Source organism: Phaenicophaeus curvirostris, chromosome 8 (assembly GCF_032191515.1).
Source record: "Phaenicophaeus curvirostris isolate KB17595 chromosome 8, BPBGC_Pcur_1.0, whole genome shotgun sequence".
NCBI lineage: Eukaryota > Metazoa > Chordata > Aves > Cuculiformes > Cuculidae > Phaenicophaeus > Phaenicophaeus curvirostris.
The window spans coordinates 23,951,362-23,971,726 of NC_091399.1; the positions used below are offsets into that span (position 1 = coordinate 23,951,362).

The 20,365-nt window shown below is 37.7% G+C and overlaps 1 protein-coding gene across 2 annotated transcripts in view; it reads left to right on the plus strand.

Moving 5' to 3' along the window:
• TTLL7 (tubulin tyrosine ligase like 7) overlaps positions 1–20,365 on the plus strand; it is a 56,183-nt gene that overhangs the window by 9,013 nt on the left and 26,805 nt on the right. For both annotated transcript variants that reach the window (XR_011337898.1, XM_069862814.1), the window contains exons 2-12: positions 2,851–3,026; positions 3,169–3,303; positions 4,126–4,247; positions 4,910–4,977; positions 8,011–8,169; positions 9,616–9,832; positions 12,927–13,091; positions 13,882–14,040; positions 17,644–17,738; positions 18,468–18,615; positions 18,699–18,772. Coding sequence is in view for 1 of the 2 variants with exons in the window: in XM_069862814.1 (XP_069718915.1) it covers positions 3,002–3,026; positions 3,169–3,303; positions 4,126–4,247; positions 4,910–4,977; positions 8,011–8,169; positions 9,616–9,832; positions 12,927–13,091; positions 13,882–14,040; positions 17,644–17,738; positions 18,468–18,615; positions 18,699–18,772 (1,367 nt within the window). In the remaining variant the exon portion in view is untranslated. The remainder of the gene's footprint in view (positions 1–2,850; positions 3,027–3,168; positions 3,304–4,125; positions 4,248–4,909; positions 4,978–8,010; positions 8,170–9,615; positions 9,833–12,926; positions 13,092–13,881; positions 14,041–17,643; positions 17,739–18,467; positions 18,616–18,698; positions 18,773–20,365) is intronic.

Below are 20,365 nucleotides of genomic sequence, written 5' to 3' on the forward strand. Positions count from 1 at the left end.
CAGTAAGAACAAGGCAAAGAACTGCGTCCTATGTAAAATGTTTTGGGAAAACTGCTAATATAGAACTGCTGGTGTTTTGGTATTTGGTGAACTGCTCGATTGGAGAGAGGTGATTGGAGAAGTGAAGCAATTGTAAAACAGCTTTGAGTTATTATACACAAGCTTAAGGCAGAATACAGTCTAAATTCATTGGTATAGGAAGGTGCTTGTGAAAAGTCAAAAATCTAGAATAAGTTTGAACACAAAATACAGTAATGATCCCCTTTGTTATTGAAGAATATTCAGTTTCAACTGGGATTTGACAAATAGACTGCATGTGTCTCTGTAACAAGATTTGACATCGTTAGAGGAGTGTATGCTTCAACTGTGATGATGAAAGTTGTTTTCCATAATCTCGTCAAGAAAAGAGTTGCTTCAATGATCAGTTTGCAGAGATTTAGTTGGTCCAATTACTTTGTTTTCCATATGGCCAAGGTGCTAATGAACACGGTACTAATGACCACTACTTTAAATCTTTACCAACTGATGTGCATGCTACAAAGTTTACTGGCTGAAAGTCAGCCTTGCGTGTTGGTGCTTTCTACAATGTTTAAATCCTAAAAAGTGTTCTTCTCAGGGGAGGAGAATAGTTTCTATACAAAGGAAAGGAGTAATTCAACAACATAGTGCAGTTTGGAGTTTTATGGAGGTTTTTTTTGAGTTTTCTATACCTTCAGAATGACAGAAACTTTGGGAAGATGTTTTTCTGTGATTACAAGCGGAATGAAAGCTTTACAAGCTGCTTGGGTTTTATTAATGGTTTTATTAATGGTTGGACTCGATGATCCGGTGGGTCTCTTCCAACCTGGTTATTCTATGATTCTATTATTATATCATAGCTTGTAAATCATGCTGTGTTAGCAAGGGCTGGTGTTTCTCACAGGGAAATATTAGTTGTCTTGATGTTCTTCCAAATTTGTTAAAAGTTTTCAGCCAGTACAGCGGAAGAACAACTGCTTGGTTTTGGGGCATGTGCGTACAAGTCCTTAATTGGCTTCAGAGTTATTCCCAGGAACTAAACATGTCTTGTCTTCTGGTGGTATTCTTAGCTTAAGAAACAGATAACATGCAATATTCCGTGACTCATTTTGCCTAGCACTGCTTTTTCTTCGCAGTGGTTTTAGTGAGGATGAGTGCTTCACTTTCCCATCGTGGTGTCTGATTTTAGTAGGGCAGTGGGCAGGAGGACTTTCAGGCCACCTTCTCACGTGATGGCATCCATACCACTAAAACTTCAAAATGACTTACCAGTTTTAGTCCAATTTGGGGGGAGGGGAGGGTTTCTTAACGAGTTCTGGTTCAGCAAAGTGTGGTGCAGGTGGGAATGGCTGATAGTTAACACTGTGCTGTCAAACATTGGATCTGTGTACAAAACATCTCCTCTTACTTTCTGGATAAATACACAAGCTCACGGGTTGTTGTTAATACGTGACACTCCACTAAATGTACACCAATGAGATTTGATTGTCTTATTACAAAGCAGAATTTTGCTCTTAGTCATAGAAGAACCATAATCTGTACTCTTTATCTTTTTGTGTTAGTGGACTTTTCAGGGTAAATTTGTCTTGAAAGTAAATGAGATCTTTCAGCTCAAGGGATCTGCTTTTATATTTTCCTACCAAGAGAGTGACTTGTTCAGGATATAATTGTAGAGTCATAGATTGTTGTGGTTGGAAAAGACCTATAAGGTCATCAAGTCCAACAATTAAGACAACGCTACCGTGCTTGCTACACCGTGTCCTGAAATGCTACGTGTTTTTAGAACCCCTCCAGGGATGGAGAATCCACCACTGCCCTGGGCAGCCTCTGCCAGTGCTTCACCACTCTGTCAGTAAAGAAATTCTTCCTAATATCTATTATAAACCTCCCCGGTGCAATTTGAGGCCATGAATTGTATCTCTTCCCTTCTCTCTCTGACCTGTGTCTGTACACGCGCACACAAATAAAAACTGAGGATTTATAAGTGATATTTTGGTCATCTTGCTAATGCACATCCTGCCCAATCTTATGGTTGAATATGTTTCACATCTTAAGTCATAGCTGAATTTCACTTTACTGTAATTTTCTGCTATTTATAGCAGAAATACCTTGTGCTCTCTATAACGCTATTTAAAATCAGTTTTGCAATCAACAGAAGTGGTAATGTAAACTAATCTAAAGCTAGCATAAGAACTTCATTCTGCAATTATATGTGTAGTAAGAAATGAAAGCATTAAAAATTAGTGACTTATATTGCATGTTTTGAAAACTCATAGCTTTCTTTGAGGCAGTGCTACATGCTCTGAGTCAGTGTGCTTAGAAGCATTGAGGCTGCAGCTGTGGGTTACCAAGAGATTATTGTACGCTTGCTTTAAAATACATTGAGAAATAAAAAACTGGGAAAAAATGATTAAGGTAATTTTGTTTTTTTCCCATTTGGTGCCTGAAAATTCATAATACCGTGTCTGATTTAAATTTTTTTAATTAAAATTTGATATAAAATTACCACAAATTCAGTGAGCTCTGTGGAGATACAAGCTTGCAGTACTGATTAAATTATCCAAAATCTCCCATACACAAATGAAAATAAGAAAATGACGTAACGTAACCTCATTTTGAAACCTAATACTGCAAAATGATTTTTCCTAGAAATAAAACAATTGAATTGTAATGAACAAAGTTTGGTATTTACAATAACTTGATAAACCTTTTAAAATAAGCATTGGTTTTTACTTGTTAAAATCATTTCCGTATTTAGTTTTCTGCTGTTTATTTTTTTGCAGGATTTCTTTATAACAAAGTCTGTCTTACATTTTTTTTTTTTTAACACAGATATCTGTCTGTCCCAGAACGAATACTTGCTACAACCAGAGGCTGAAATGGTATGACTGGAGCTGTTAATAATTTGGCTTTGGCAGCTCCATCATTTTCTGAGAACCTGGAACAGAATTTGGACTCTACTTCTGTCCTCTCCTAGGTTATAATGCCATCCTTGCCCAATGAGGGAGGTACGTTGGTCTTGGATTTTTAATATAACCTCTTAATTATTCAGTACACTTGTACCCCTAAGTTGCAACAAAGCAAATGTTGGTATTTGTAGACCTTATTCCAGATAGAAAGATGTTGACAGTTACATTTATTTTCTCAAAGATAACCATGGAACTGATCCTCTGACTCTGAGTTCTGAACTGCCCTATCAAAGCACAATTAAAAGAAAAGTCAGGAAGAAGAAGAAGAAGAATGGAGTCATCACTGCAAATGTTGCTGGCACAAAATATGAAATTGGTAGGAAGCTACGTATTTTGTTTTCATCCTGATAGTCACTGACATGAGTGAGTTATTAGCAGGGTGAATTAATGGACTTTGCTTCTAGCTGACAGTGAGACAATTCCAAAGTTTTTTTTTTTGTAAGAAATCTTTGCTCTTTTTTTTGTAACACTGAGTTAAGAGCTTTGAGCACTGTGCAGCTATTTGTTACTCAGCAAAGGGCCTTCAAACGCAAAAACTTAGGTTATCAAGAAGGCTGTGGAAAAACAACCTGGGCCAGGGCCTCTCCACACTCACAGGAAAATGTTATGTAGTGGTTTTGCAATAAAATATACAAATCTTTTGTATTTTGATGCTTGGGGCTACTTCAGAAAAATCTTTTCTCCTGGAAGAGAGTTGTGCCTGGCACATATCAATCTTTTATCTTCTTTTTTCTTTATAATTAATTAGCGTATGCATTTGCTTTTGTGGCTACTGTACCCTGACTAAAGAGGCTGGATTGTGACACAGTTTTAAAATCACCATATGTCATAGCCAAGATTAAGTCTAAAACCTGTGCAAGTGGACATTTACAAGATGACTGTGGAATGCCATGAAGCTCTTCACAGTTCCCATCAGTGATTTTGCTCTGATTCCAACCTCAATACACGGTGCTTTAATGTTGTAATGACAGGTTTGCAACAGCCTGATGGAAATGCTGCAAGATAAATAATAACTTGTGTGCTGACATTGGTCTTAGACAAAGGATTTGAATATTGGAAGTGTTTAAAATCTTAATTGTTTTAAATTTTGGAAATGAATTTGTGTTAGACATTCTTTACGTATGTGATTTCTCTGTAGTACGTATAGTAATACGAGAAATGGGATTTGTGAAAACACGAGATGAGGATGAGACGGCTAATCTCATATGGAGTGATTCTGCTGTGCAACAAGAAAAGATTGCTGAGCTTCGGAACTATCAGGTAGGAGATAGCTGGGATTTCTGATGTGTTTCAATAAACTGCTTCACCCTGAAACATTCAGTAATCCCTCACTTTTGGTCGGTTATATCTATGGACAGACTCAACCAAAACACCACTAGGAAGCTGCAATAAGGCTATGCTACTATGTATTTTAAAATCATGTTATCTTTTCCAGATTTATCTGTTTGCACTACTTGGAATCTGGTATTTAAACATTTGGGGCTGTTCTTTCATGCTTTTCTCTGCCACTTGGGTGTTGTGAATGATCGGCATTTGAAAGAAGGTGCAGAAAGTCATTTAGAAGTTGTTCATATGCTTTTAAGTAGAAAGTTAACGAACAGAGCTCTATTCCCAGTTTCTGAAAAATAATTCCTTTTCTTTGCCATTACTTTGTGGTAGCATTATTTGTTCCTAGATAGCTTTGTGAGAAAGCATATGGTTGCCTCAATGCATGTGGTTGTGTTAGTGGAGAACAATACAATTTATCTTTAGTATGGCTAAGAATACATAGTATAATGTAAAATATTATCTTAATTAGTGTTTCATATGAATTATTTATGTTTGCCTGATCATGCAGTTGAATATTTCTAATGAATGTGTAAAGTATGCCAGGAAAATACAAAAGTACTAACTAACTTACTCTTTTTTTCCTCCTTCCTCAGAGAATCAACCATTTTCCAGGAATGGGAGAGATCTGCAGAAAGGATTTTCTGGCAAGAAATATGACTAAGTAATTTTTCTTTCAATATTAAGAAGTTTTTCAACCATAGTATTTAATGCAGTATAATACTCCATTATTGCAGGGTTTGTTTATTTTTACGAAGAGGCTATGAGAGGGCCAAAAATAATTTCCAAAGTTCCTTAATAACTTTGGCTTTGGTAGTTTTGGAGTTGGGCTACTGTAACTCTCCAACGGGTTTCAGTGGAAAATTATGTGGGTTCAGCTCTCTCTGTGCGTTGAAGAACATAGGAGAGTTTAATTATTGCATAATATACTTAATACATCCAGGCATATATCATGTAGTGTTATAACAGAAAAAAAACCCTACTATGTGATGGATATAATTAATTTAAAATAATTGATTGTATTTCTGTGTATATCAAATTTTAAACACGTGAAGCACCTTATTGTTTGTTTAAGAAATAACCAGAGAGGGTCATCTGTCTCAATTATAAATTCTTCTCACTCTAGTGGAATAACTATGTTCTGAGGAATTATCCTAGCTGAGAGCCTGTGAGCAAGACCTGAAAGAAAACAATACTAAGTAATCATTCAACAGCCTGGTAATAAGGAACAGACTAGGGAGAAATGTGTGTAAATACTTTGATTATTCTAATCTAAATTAATTTCAAGAGCAGTTATTAATAGAGTTAACCTTTTGGCACCCATTGTTACCTACAGTGCACTTTCTGTTATCAGAACAGAATTTGATTTAATATATTTGTGTAATTAATGTGGTACCTTCTCTCTATTTCCTTTCCTGTTTTGTACCTATAACACTTAGCATATAGAACGTATACAACTATTATAGTGCAAATATATGCATTGCTGTTCTGTCTACATGTCCCATGTGAGGGCCAGAGGATCTGGAAACCTAGGCAGTGGAGCCTGTGTTGTTAGACTGACAAGTTGTGTCTTCACTAACCTATTTTGCACAGAATTCCTCTGCCCAGAAAGCACTCTGAGAAACAAGAGCACAGTCCGACCACATCTGTGGGCTAAAATAGCACTCAGAAGGACAATAACTTGCTGTTTAATTCTCAGCCCTCCTGGTAAGGACTGCAAAAGCTAAACGATGAAGCAGCACAGGGAGGAATTGGTTATCCACAGTAGTGGCTGGCAGATGTGCTGGAAAATAGGGTTATTGTAATGGAATAGGTCTCGATTTCACAAGCTACTTGATGGTGGTCCTAAGCCATCTGTGAACAGAGCCAAGCAGGGGAAGAACAGAGCTGAGTTCTTTTTCTGAAAGTTTTAGTGAGCACCAGAACTTGTGTTCTGCTTCATTTTATTGTTTGTAGCCAGTTCTGCATGAGATAGAAAAAGGCACATAGAACTGATGTATTTGAGTCACAAAATAACATTAAGATATCTAAAGTGAAATGGGAAGTAGCTATCGTGTAGCTCTTCAGGAGGTATAGGATAAATAACTTGGAGCTGGATGGAAGCTAACACAGAAATTGCTTTTTGCCTAAAAGTAGGATAACTTCTGCCTACATGACTTATTCAATTAGCAAGGTAATAATGTTAGTAAATATATAGCAAATGGAGAGTATTTTAAAAGCATGCTTTAAAAAAATGAATTATAATCTATTAACATGAGTTATAATATCTATTTATGTTTTTAAGGACTTTTCCTGACTATTTATTGGCTTTCATCAACCCAGGTTTGGGGGGCGGGACTGGATGATCCTTTCCAACTCCTATTGTTCTGTGATTCTGTAAAAACAGCAGTTACAATGAAGCTGCAGAAGCACTGAACCTCATGCAGTACTTCAAGACTAGGGCAGCTATTGTGGTTTCTGCAGAGTGTTTGTTGGGTAGTTGGCTAAACACTTTGGTGACAGTGCATCTATTATACCAGCATGGCTTGGCTGCAGTCCTGGCCTTACAGATGTGGTTGGCAGCTTTTTTTTTTTCCACTAATATTTGAGACATTTAAAGAAAAAGTGTGTTATGTTGTATCAGGGCTATTTCATAGGCTCATAGGAGAAATCAATAATTGAAATAATCATAACCATAACCTGGTTATTCTATGATTCTATGAAATGATATTGTGAGTCTCTTTTGCATTTAAGTTATCCTGATGCTATTAATTTCCATTACAAAAGCAGAAGTATACTTAAGTCCTGTAGTTAATCAAAAGGTATTAAAATTCATCACAGAGTTATTTATTTAAAAGTCAAAGTTAAGGAACTTCTTAGTCAATCACTTTCTGTTGGTATGTGGATATTTGTATTTTGGATATGTCCACCCTATGGTACAGAATAGTTTTGAGTTACCCAAATATGTGAGATTATACCCAATATGACATTATGTATAAAGTCTGAGGTATTCAGAGTACCCAAAACAAGTATCCAAGCTTCTGTGTTTTCCCCTGTATTGGAGGTGCACGAGCAGTTGCTTGCGTCAAAGTCTATTTACTACAATTACTTACTTTGGAAATTCCTTCATAAGAGTAGAAAAAAACAAAAAAACCCTCTTCTTTAATGACTTCCATATTAATTTTAAATTCAGTTCTTGTAACTAATACTTTTTGTACCACTGAAGCAACTCCATATATCCCGGGCATTCCATTTTTGTGTGTTGATACCCATACATCCTCTAATACGTAGCAATATGAAGCTTGCCAAATATCCCCAACCCTCCCAAGGGAAAAACATAATTAAAAATAAGAGGAATCCAGGAATTTGTGAGGTAGGAAAAGACATATAATCACATAGTCTATTGTAACTTCAATATTTCTACGAATAGAAATAGCATCAAATCATGAGTAACCAAACAGAAACTGTAACAGGAATGAGATGTATGGCAGTGCCCTAATAAGCAAATAGAACATGATAATAAGCACAAAATACTTTTGTTCTTGATCTATGCATATGAATGTTATAGAGCTCTGTTATTAAACAACTGCAGAAGTTTGTTTTCATGTTACACCACTTTGCTAAACAAGTTTCCTTGTCGAATTATTCTAAATGCTTTTCAGTCCTGATGATACATCAAAGGAGTTAAAAGATTTTAACTCAATTCCACTTTGTGCAGAATGATCAAGAGTCAGCCTCAGGAGTACAGCTTTATTCCTCGAACGTGGATCTTCCCTGCAGAATACACGCAGTTTCAGAACTACGTAAAAGAACTGAAGAAGAAACGGAGGCAGAAAACTTTCATAGTCAAACCAGCCAATGGTGCGATGGGACATGGGTAAGATGCATCCTGACTTCAGTCTTCTCACCCATTACAGGTGAAGCTGTGTATTAGTAAAAGTTTGTAGTTAAAGTTGTATGATCAGTATAAGAAATTTCAAGTATTGGATGAAAGCTTAACGAGCAGAAACAGCTAAAATATAAACCTAAACTGAAGTGGTGTCTTAGTGTTGTTCTCAATGGAGCATATTTAGATACAGTAATTAATCTGTTGTGCTTAGTCTTAGAGTGAGATTGTATTGGACATAAATAGCAGAGGTTTCATGGTTGGAGGCAGCAGGGGTGTCATATCCTCAGGATGAGGATCTTCTACAGCTCTGAAACTCACCTAACTCACAAAACCGCAACCAGTTGGAGCAGGAACACATTTAAGAGTAGCAGGCATGAGATGCAGGAGAAACAGGTGATGCTGTTAGGGCTGGGGCTGGACATGTGGTTTTGGAAGGAGATGGTACCCATGTCAGAGGAGAAACACCCCTGATGAGGCTGCAACCTGCAGTTGAGTTGGAACAGCTTTTCTTTTAAGAAAAAAAGAGATAAATGTTGCAATTCCATTCTTAACTCTGTTCTTGTTTGTGGATATTTCAGATTTAGATTTATTGCTTTTAATATCAATGTGGATTATAAAGTACAGTAAAGCTCTTAGTAATTAAAAATATATCAGTCTTAGTGTAAAAGTAAAGCCCCTGCACTTTTCCTTTTCTTTATTTTTTCAGTGCTCTTGATAAGGGCAAAGATAAGCTGAATCCCTTTCAGCAGGGTTCTGAAACGTATCATAAATAATAGAGGGTAAGATTAAGGCAACAGAGCCTTGGGAATTCAGAGTTAATAATAATACGCTGAAAAATATTAGCTATTACAGTTATTTAAAAGGCTGTGTAGTTAAGGATTGCCAGTTTATAGTCTGAATATAAACCATTTCTCATTCTGACATGGAGCAATTGGAATATAGAAATACTGAGCTTAATCCATGCCTGCCTTAGTTTTACCTATCATCATTCTGCTTTAAATCCATCACAGAGTCAGGTTAGCACTGCGAGTTCTTTGCAACCTGTACCTCCAGCAGCAGTTGTGACAAAGGCAGGCTGGAAACCTATTTTTAGAGCTGCTTGGGGAAGAATAATCACAAAAGCTGGAGACTGGTTGTTCTGCCAAATGATTTCTAAGTGTAGAGGGAACCCATTATTACAAACTGTTGAATCAAAGGGAGCAGAAAGTTATTTTGAAGTGGCTCATTGCCTTTTTTTTATCCAGCGAAGCACCAGAATGGACAGGAAACAAAAAGCCATGTAAGCGAATGGCTTTTTCTCTACTCTACAAATAAGATACGTAAGGCTCTTTCTCCAGGTAGACTTTAGCCTGGCTACCTGGCTGGGTCACCATAAAAACCAGTTTCAAAGAGTAATATCAAAAAAGTTTTTTAAATAATTTTTGTTTTTACCAGGATCTCTTTAATAAGAAATGGAGAAAAGTTACAAGCTCAGGATCACTTGATTGTTCAGGAATATCTTGACAAGCCATTTCTTATGGAAGGCTACAAGTTTGATTTACGCGTGTATATCCTTGTAACCTCCTGTGATCCATTAAAAGTATTTTTATATCATGATGGACTGGTGAGAATGGGCACAGAAAAGTATCATCCCCCCAGTGACTCAAATTTGGTAAGTTGGAGTTCATTCCAGTTTATTGCATGTAGAATTTTACCTGTGCAGTGTTTGGAGGAGGTAAAATAAAATAAGTCATGACATGAGATTTAATTTGGTATTTATCTCGCTGAATTTTTGCATTGTCACTGAAGAAGAAAAAATTAAAATGAAAAATATTTAACTCATGCTTTTCTATCAAGATCACAAGTACAGCCTTATTGCTCTTTATGTAAATAAATTTTATATGACTTTGTATGTGCGTATGTTAAAGATTTTAAGTAGTTCCTAAAAGAAAGCAAAAGATGTCAATTATTTACATTCAACCTAGAAAAATGAAGTAAACAGCTTCAAGAGCAGTTACATTGATTTTATGTCTGCTTTATATATATTGCTTTTATATACAATGTTTTTTAAAATATTTATGTGTTAGTTTGGGAGGGGTAAGGGGTGAGGATAAGGTTTATCTCCTGCTAGATTGTATGAAGACAGGCTGAGAAAATTTGGGTTGTTGAGCCTGGAGAAGAGAAGGCTCTGGGGAGACTTTATAGCAGCTTCCAGTGGATCAGGGGCTCCAGTAAAGCTGGGGAGGGGCTTTTGGTCAGGGAGGGCAGGGATGACTGGAACCGTTTTAAGCTGGAAGAGGGAAGATAGAGATGAGATTTTAGGAAGAAATTTATTACTGTGAGGCTGGGGAGGCCCTGGCCCAGGTTGCCCAGAGCAGTGGTGGCTGCCCCATCCCTGGAGGGGTTCAAGGCCAGGTTGGATGGGGCTTGGAGCCCCTGATCCAGTGGGAGGTGTCCCTGCCCAGGGCAGGGGTGGAACTGGATGGGCTCTAAGGTCCCTTCCAACCCAAACCATTCTGTGATTCTATGATATGATTGATTCTATGAAGTTCAGAGCTTCTACAGAGGATTCTTTCAGCCACTGTGCTGGGAACCTGTGTAGAAACCAGAAAAACAGAGACAGAGAGACACCAGTGCATGAGAGTGTTCACTGCAATCCCTGAACGTGAGGGCATCTGCTGCTGGTGCTGTTTGTCAGTGAATGCTTCAGCAGGGAGAGGAGCATGTACTTGACAGTTCTAGGCTGGTACAGCAGAGCTGACTATAAATTTGTAAAGAACCAGGAGATGGACACTGTAGTTTTTGGACACTAAATGCTCTTCACTGTAGAGCATCTTCCCCTGCTGAGGGGCGTCACCCTTGTCTCCTGACACAGACCCAAATGCAGGTGTTTGTTAAGGCAGAAGGAGATTTGAAGCACTGAGGTACCAGTAATATGGAGATTCTTATACCTCACTCTCTATTCTGTTGCTGCTGTATCTTTCCTGTTCAATACCGCATATTTTTAGAGCCATGTCGGTATAATTATGTGATAGACCACATGGAGAGGCTTCTTCCTTAGTCATCACTTAAAATTGTGACTGTCTTTTAGCACTCTTTTGAAGAACACAGGTATCATTTGGAGCCCAGTGCAAATGGCATATTTGGAAGAGTTCCAATATTTGTATTTGGAATAGTTTGCTTTTAATATCTTTTATTGTTACTAATCTCAGCATTAGCAGCACTGAAATATGCTCTGGGCGGATAAACAGAACAGGCAATCGTTTCTGTGTTCTCACAACTGTTCGTGTTGTAGCTTGTCTGTTGTATGAAATAACCTGGCTTATCACTGATGACATTGCTCCAGACTAAAGATTAATCTTTAGTTCAGATGTTTAACAAGTGTTTGAAAAAGATATTATTTTTCTCATAGTCTGAAAAATAATTGGTTTTGTCTGAAATAATTTGTATTTTCAGGAAAGATGACATTTATGATTGAAAAGCAATAGGTTTCAAATGATTATCAAAGCAGAGAGTGGAAGCTCTGGGAGAAACTAATTACTTGTACTATGATAAATTGTTAACTAGCCTGCAATTAAGTTGATTGGTTTTGTTAATTTCATAAAGTTATTTTTTAAACATAGAGTCATAGAATGGTTTGGGGCTGGAAGGGACCTTAAAGATCATTCAGTTCCAACCCCCTCATCATGGGCAGGGACACCTCCCACTGGATCAGGTTTCTCCAAGCCCCATCCAGCCTGGGCTTCAACACCTTCAGGGATGGGGCAGCCACGGCTTCTCTGGGCAACCTGGGTGAGGACCTCACCCAAACATAATGAATTGCAGTGAGGGAGATGACAGCAGAAGGCCTGTGTTACCTCTTGGCTATCGTATCAAAAAGGAATTGGAACAGAAGGCTTACGGTCAGCTTAGAACTTCAGCTGCACTCAAGTAAGGAATCAGAAAAGGCAGAGACCTGTCAACGAGATGAGGACAGTCGCCATGGTAGTGTAGGTGGAAAGCTGTATCAATATCTGTACTGGGAGATGATGTAAACATATAAATAATGATTTATAAACTGGCCTTGTAAAGGTAACATTGTTTTTAATAAGTGCAACTGATACCATGAAATCTATTGCTGGTGCCTTTTGGGTCCCTAAAGGAGCTCCAGCACTCACTTTTATATGTAATATATATCTTGAAATGTAAATCCCTCTGTATGGCTCCCAGCTGGGCAAAACAGGGCAATTTTAGCAGATATGGCAGAAGAGTTTGTAAATAAAAAATATTTTAAATTATCACTGTCACGAGAACATTTCTTATCGATAAACTACTGTGAAAATTGAAATGTGGAATTTTCTGCAGAACAGATGCCAAAGTGTTTTTTGGCACTTTTGATGTAGCATTTCAAAATAACATCTTTATTGTTTGCTTCTTTTGGAATGTCGTCATTCTGTACATTATGATAATTGCTTCTCACTTTTTTTTTAGGTAGTTGTTTACATGGCAGGTATATTGTGTTGCCTAACCAGATGTTGAATGGTCCATCAACTGACTGCAACTCACTTAAATATAAGCAATTTTTCTTAGAAGAAAGCTCGAACATTCAGTAGATGAAATCTCCAAGAATCAGAAACAATGAAACTGCAGAGAGTGTGTTTGCAAATATGAACTGTTTGTGTCATTATTCATTTAACATGTTTTTTTCTTTTGAATGTATTTTGAATTGACCATTCCAGAGTTGTATTTAAGGCTTTTTTTTTTATGTCTTTTCTCCCTTTTTTTAGAGTCAATTGTATATGCATCTGACAAACTACTCTGTTAATAAACATAATGAACACTTTGAAAGGGATGAAACGGAAGACAAAGGAAGCAAACGCTCCATAAAATGGTTTACTGAGTTTTTAGAAACAAATAATCTCGATGTCTCCAAATTCTGGAGTGATATTTCAGTAAGATAAAACTCATGTTCTTTTCTTTGTTGTGTATGTATATTCTTGGGAAATTAATTGCTTCTGTCATCCAATTTACTGGAATCCAGAAGGATTTTTGAAAGTTTATTAATCCAAATTCTCAGCAACGCGTGCCGCAAAAGACATGCTATAAATGATGATTATGCTTTAGAATTTGATGATAAATTTAAAATTAAACTTTTTCTGAGGGACAAAAGCCCTTCTGATTATTCACATAAGTATAACGATACAAAAGAACTGTCCCACTGAAATTCTTAGAGACTTTCCTAGAGCATAAAGTGAAATTTGTGCGTGAATATTTACAGAATATGTGTTGCATTTATCTGTGTACTCGAATCCACGGCATTGAAGTTAGTGGTTATCTTACAGACATCTTTAGGTGAGGAATAGGCCTAAGACTGCTAGAGATCAGCTGCATGTGACTCTGAGAATGTTCATAGAAAATTCTGTTGAAAAAACAAATAGCTGAAGATTGCCTATAGTATAATTTGGTCCTAATATGTCTTTAGTATTTATTATATATCTAAAAGTATTTATGTACTGTGGAAAGTATAACAAAGTACTCTAGAGCTATGTTAAAAAAAAAAATGTATATATGCTAGTCCATAGGAGTAGTTTATTTGTTGCAGACCCTTTATTTGGTATTTGAAATCTTTTGTTTCAGTAGATATGTTAATGAAACTTATAAGATTAAAATATGAAACGCATTAGTTCAGTATATACTGGTGTCTTCTTACCTGATGAATTTTTCTGACAAAAAACCCCGCAGGAGTTAGTAGTGAAGACTCTCATCGTTGCAGAGCCACACGTTCTTCATGCTTATCGCATGTGCAGACCAGGACAAGCACCAGGAAGCGACAGCGTCTGCTTTGAAGTCCTGGGATTTGATATTCTGCTGGACAGAAAACTAAAACCATGGCTCCTAGAGGTAAACTTCTTTAAACAAATGTCAAGGGTAGTTTTTTATGAGTCAAGTTAACTAAACCCCATCTGAACCCATATCTATGTAAGAGAACTTCCAAATCTGTGCGTTGGTGTTGAGTCTGTAGATGGTGCTTTTTCTGCAGCATCCATATGGAAACATGTTTTGAGGTGATTTTTTGGAGTCTTGGGTCAAGGTAATTATCTTCTTGAAGGGATGTTGCACTTCAGATGCTTTTTAAAGTTTTAATGGGAAATGTGATGCTAGGTCAGTTGTTATTGTAGCTGAAGGACCTTGTTAATAGCAGTTGGGCGCTACATAGATTTCCCGCACGAGTATGGCCCTGTATATGGCTCTGGCAGCTTTTGTGAATGTATAGTCTTCATTTTCTTTTTTTTTTTTTTTGGAGGGGGGATATGTGTTCTTTTCTTCTGTGGCTTTTAAAAATGCCCACATAAACAGAAGAAACATGAAATGGTGTCAAACAAGTGGCACGAATGGACTGGGAGAAACCTCTGATGTGTTTCTGGCACAGTTAAGCTTAAGTATTTCTTGAACATGTTTTCAACCAGTAATGTTTGAAGTTTGCCTATTGTCTCTTCCATTACACTACTAAGAACATATACATGGAGATTTCAGATTGTCTTATATCACTATTTTAATTGGTTGGGAGGTTGTACAGCTGGAGGAAATAAATATACAATGTTTATATGCACGCTATATGTAATATCTGTACTCGGTGTGCATCCATCTTTATTTATTTATTTATTTTTCCTAAAACAGTTCTGGCTTCATCCCCAGCTTTCCACTCTTATCTTTTTTTTCCCCAGCATTTCCCTCTTGCCAAACCCCCTTAGGGGAGTGAATCATTCTTTCTAACAGTGGTAACAAGTACTAATCGCACAGTCCTAAATGTTCCCAGTGTTATGGGAAAATTGCCAAAATAGGATTAGGATGGTAAATCTAGTTTCATGTTTCCGTAGCTCATGTAGTTTTTCTGTTATAAAAATAGCTTAATAAACTATTATGAGAAATGAATTGTGCCATATTTTAATGACACTGCTTTCCTGAGATGACTTTTGTTTATATTGCCCTGATGTGATGTAGATTTTCTGCTCCTTGATGCTACTGAACTTCCGGAACCTTCTATGGAAGTGAGGGCTGTTGGAAATGTGTGATTGCCATCTTGTGGCACCAAGTGTTTCTGGCAAGCATCTGTGCAGTCCCTGCAGCCTCCATCCTTTCTGCGTAGAAACAACATCCTACATCTCTCTTATGTTCCCAGAAATTCCAGTTTTACTCTTTTTGGCCCAAACTTCTAAGTTTGTTTTTTTGACGTACATAGGACGATCGTGCAGTTGAGGTTCTTGGATGGACTCCAGCCTCTTTGTATCCAGTTGGGATCATGAAGTTTTGATAATTGCAGAAAAAAACCATGCACATTTTAGTAACTGCCATAATTGCAGGGTATACCCAACTTTGCTTGTGATTTATGTGGGTGAGAGAAACTCACCTTATATATACAGATCTGCACATTTATTATTTAGTGTAGCTGAATGATCAAAATCTGTTCAAAATTGTTATCCATCCAGTCTGAAAGGACTTCAGATATCTTTAGCTGCTTGTTGTGTCAGCATCCCACAGAGTACATATGGATAAAAGCTGTAAAAGCTCAATTGCCTCTTGGCCCAAGAATTCAGCAATACTTTGAAACTTTTCAGTTACCATTGGTTCAATCCTTCTTTTAAATTTTATTTATTTTTAACAAAGAAGACTTCAGTCATTTTTTTTTTTTTTATGCACAGGCAGTCTTTCCCTCTGTTGCCTTGGAGAGCCATTTTTGAGCCACTTTCTCCTGCTATCTGCTGTTTTTTCCCCATCTCTGATGCTTGTACACAGGTTCTCTTTGCTCTCACACAGTAGCAGTGAATCTGCTGAGCACAGATGGCTTTAGCCGTCTCAATATTTGCCTTAGGTAGTAACTGCTACCCTTCCCACTTTTCTGGTGAATAAAGAGTGAGGAAGACTGCAGTTTGAACTAATATATTACATGGTGTTATTGTAGGCAGTTGTCCAAAGAGCTTGTGTAGCAACTTGCCTCTGCCTGGCACTCATGTCTATTGGAGGGGTTGTTTCTGGTTGTTGTTTGGACGAATGCCTCGTTTATTGTTCTAAGCAGTTCTAGGCAGTTCTGTGGTGCTTAAACATGTCAATGGACCAGCTACAAGGGCTCTGCACTCCTCCTGTCCTTTGCTGAAGGCATGGTCCCTGCCCTCTTCCCTGGGATGGCACTGGTGTTTGTAGGATTCCTTCCAGAGATGATCAAGGTCTGATGTAAAATAATTTTTGGTGAGGTCAGTCTTCGTGTGGATCACTGGGATGAGCTTCCTCACCCTCTGAACCTCAGTGCCAAGACAATGAAGTTGGCAGAGTGTGACAGTTGGGTTTGTATTCGCTTAAACTGCCATGGAAAACCAGCCTTCTGCTTCAGCTAAACGAGGGTTAGCACTCATAGTTTGTGAAGTTTACAGATCAGTGATTAGAATGAACTTCATGATTGTCTCTAATCAAAGATCTGTTCAGTGACAGCCACTAACAACATCCTCTGTAATGGGATTTTTATGGCTTATAACATTCTTTTGCATTTTGAATTCTATTGTTAGCGATCTCCATCACTTTTTAATAAAGAGTAAGATGCCTTCCATAACATTCCTGCTGTCCTACAGATTGAACAGAGCTTAGATCCCTGTCATAGAAAGGATGTAAAATTTTATTCAATTGATTTTAGGTTTATAAAGCCATTCATGTAATCTCTCTTTATATTTGGAAGGTTTTTTCAGTAGGGATGTGTGACAAATAGTGGAAAATTTCTTTTCCTACTCCATCCTAATAGGTTGCAGCAGTGGGAGGTGAGAATATGCTCTTGGACTGTTTTGGTAAAGAGATAAAATGACAGGCTGGAGTTTTATCCCATATCTTGATGAGGGAGGAAATGGTGTATCTTACACATTTACATTGCTTAATTTTTGTAAAATCGGAATCTTTGCAAATGGTGAAAGGAGACTTCACAGGAGGTGCTGCACCTTATGCTGCTTAATTTAAGCATTACAGCTACGAGGTCCTCTGCTGACGAGTATTTAATTATGAAATACACTGAGCCACACGACTGCTGTGCTTACAAATAGCTTGATCCATTGTATGTGCTACATCCAGTGAAATTTTAATTATAAAACCAGTGTTGAAAATTTCAGTTGGAGGAATTCAACTGGAACAATTCAGTTCTATAGCTATTTAAAAGTCGTAGGGAGCAAAGAAGCTAAAGTATCATTACCAGTAAAGCAGATATTTTGGGAGATCAAACTGTGATATTGTAAAAATAATATATAGACTCATAGAATCATAGAATTACTTGGTTGGGGAAGACTTTTGAGATCATTGAGTCCAGCTGTAGCGTCCAGCCTTGGGAAACGTGTGTCTATATAAAGGAATACCGTGTTTATTAAGCAGTTTTTCTTTTCTTTATGTTGCTTTATACAACAGATTAGAGCATCTTAAGCTTTGAAGACAGTTTTGAGCCTGAAGTCTTCTTCTATATTTTATGTTTTTCAGATTAATCGTGCCCCAAGCTTTGGAACTGATCAAAAAATAGACTACGATGTAAAAAAAGGTGTTTTGCTAAATGCATTAAAGCTTCTCAACATACGGTAAACTTGTCCTCTTTTCTTCATTCTGGGTCTATTGCATTGACTTCTATTTCTTTACTTATTTATCTTAATTTGTATTGGACTAAAATTAAGTATTGTATTGGAAAAAAATTAAGACCTTTATTCCACCTTAATGTTTTCAAAATGTAACTGTTTCCCTCGCTGGGCCAGTTTTGCTATTGAAATTAATTAATTAATTAATTTTTTTCTTCTTGCTCGTGTGCTTGTGAAAATGAGCACTAATAGTAATTTTCATACTCCAGCTTTGTAATGATTTTTCAAACAGGTCTCAGAGTGGGGATACGAGTGCAGTCATGGGTGTGGGGCCACACAGGGAATTTACTTTGGTGGTCGGTTCACAGAATCATGGAATGGTTTGGGTTGGAAGGGACCTTAAAGCCCATCCAGTTCCAATCCCCCTGCCATGGGCAGGGGCACCTCCCACTAGACCAGGCTGCTTCTCTACCGGAGAAAGTCCACACTTCAGGAAAAAAAAGGCAGTCATGTTCGTACACGAAATTATAGTAGAAAATCATTAGAGTCCACCTGAAAGTGTGAAACTATTGTAGCCATACAAGTTAATATTCTAAAAATGAGTGTTTCAGTTCTAATTTTATATCTTAAACTGGACGTGACTGACTGGAAAAGACAGATGATATACTTGAGACGAAAGGGCATCTCATCTCAGCTACATTGTATTGACAATTCTTAATATCATCTGTATTTCAGGACAAGTGATAAAAGGAGAAATTTGGCTCAACAGAAGGCGGAGGCTCAAAAGAGACTGTATGGTCAAGGTTCAATGAAAAAACTACTGCCAGGTTCCTCAGAGTGGGAGAAGCAGCGCCACACACTGGAAAGGAGAAAAGAAGAACTGGTAGGGAGGGCAAAAAATGTGCTGTTTCTTGCCCGTGTCTTGTGCTGTCTTTATTTTAATGTCCTTATTCTCTTGATTTGCAGAAGGAAAGACTCGCACAAGTGCGCAAACAGATTTCCAAAGAGGAGCATGAAAATAGACACATGGGGAACTACAGGTAACTACTTTTTCTGCATTACTAGGTTCATTGGCAAGAAAGCAAGAATTCTGTTTTATGATATTGTGACCTTATAGCTGCCTCTCAGTAGCTGAAGGGGCTATGAGAAGTTTGGAGAAGGACTTAGCATGGAGTGATAGAACGAGGAAGAATGGCTTTAAATTGGAAGGGGGAAGATTTGGATTAGATATTAGGAAGAAATTCTTCACTATAAGGGTGAGGAGGTGCCGGCGCAGGTTGCCTAGAGCAGTGGTGGCTGCCCCATCCCTGAAAGTGTTCAAGGCCAGGCTGGATGGAGCTTGGAGCCCCTGATCCAGTGGGAGGTGTCCCTGCCAGAGGTTCTGGAGCTGAATGGGCTTTAAGGTCCCTTCCAACCCAAGCCATTCTATGGTTCTGTTATTATTTCTTGATATTTGCTTCAATGAGAAGTGAAAGCAAAGCCTATGAACGTTTGGTGAAAAGGAGCAGAGTACGGGTAGGAAGAGATGCTTTTTGAAACATTCACCAAGGACGTGGGAGATCTGAGTTCACATCTTTTATTCTGAATTAGTCAGGCTGCCTTTACTGCTGTTCTTCATCTCTGCTTTATTGAGCAGGTGTTCTGTAATTCCCAGTGAAGTTCTCCTTGTAACAGATAGCTGTTTCTGTGAAATTTTAATTTTTGATGAATTCACATTTTGCTTACGAAGTCTTTCTTTGTAACATTCCCCATTTTAATTACATCCTTTCTCAACATATGTGGAACTGAACCAGTACATCAAAAAGACACTCATAGTGAAGGACTTATTTCCATGCTGCTTAGACTGTAAGAAAGAGAAAGATCATGATGCTTTACTACATTTTGCTTTTCTGATAAATTTTAAATCTAACTTTTTAACTGATCAGATTTTAGGTTGTTTATTCAGTTCTTTAGCTTTTTGGTTAATGTAAATCAGTAAAACTACAAAATATCTTTTTTCCTCAGGGAAAAGGGAAGTTTCATTCCATGAGGAATGTGCACATGGGAAAGCTTTGTGTTTCCTTGTTACCATGTGTTAGCAAAAAAGCTGAAGGATCAACAGAGCCCGAGGAATCTTGGATCAACAGAGTAGAAAAATCTTGGCTGGAGATACAGAGAACTTTTAGCTAAGCATTATGCAATATTTTCTCCTTGTGATATTCTCCTGCAGAGCAGGAATAGCTCCTGTCAGGCATTGCCATAGAATCATGGAAATTTTGAGTACTAGTGTTGCTGCATGGGTAATATTGCTTTCCAAATAAAAATTCAGAGAAACACCAATCAGTCTCAGCAGGCTTGGATGTAATCTATGGATGTCAGTTCAACAGTTGGTTTAGTCAAGTGTGTGTCTGCAAGCCCAACCAGCCCATGGATTTCAGGAGGAGTCAAAGTAGGAGCCGTGCTTTCAAGCATGCATGAATTAATGAGGAAGTGAAAAGTCTCAAATTGTGCCTGGGAGGTTTAGTTGAAAATATTTCTTTACTGAAAGATTGGTGAAGCCCTGGCAGAGGCTGCCCAGGGCAGTGGTGGATTCTCCTTCCCTGGAGGGGTTCAAAAGGCACATCAGGACAGGGTTTAGTAGGCACAGTGGGATT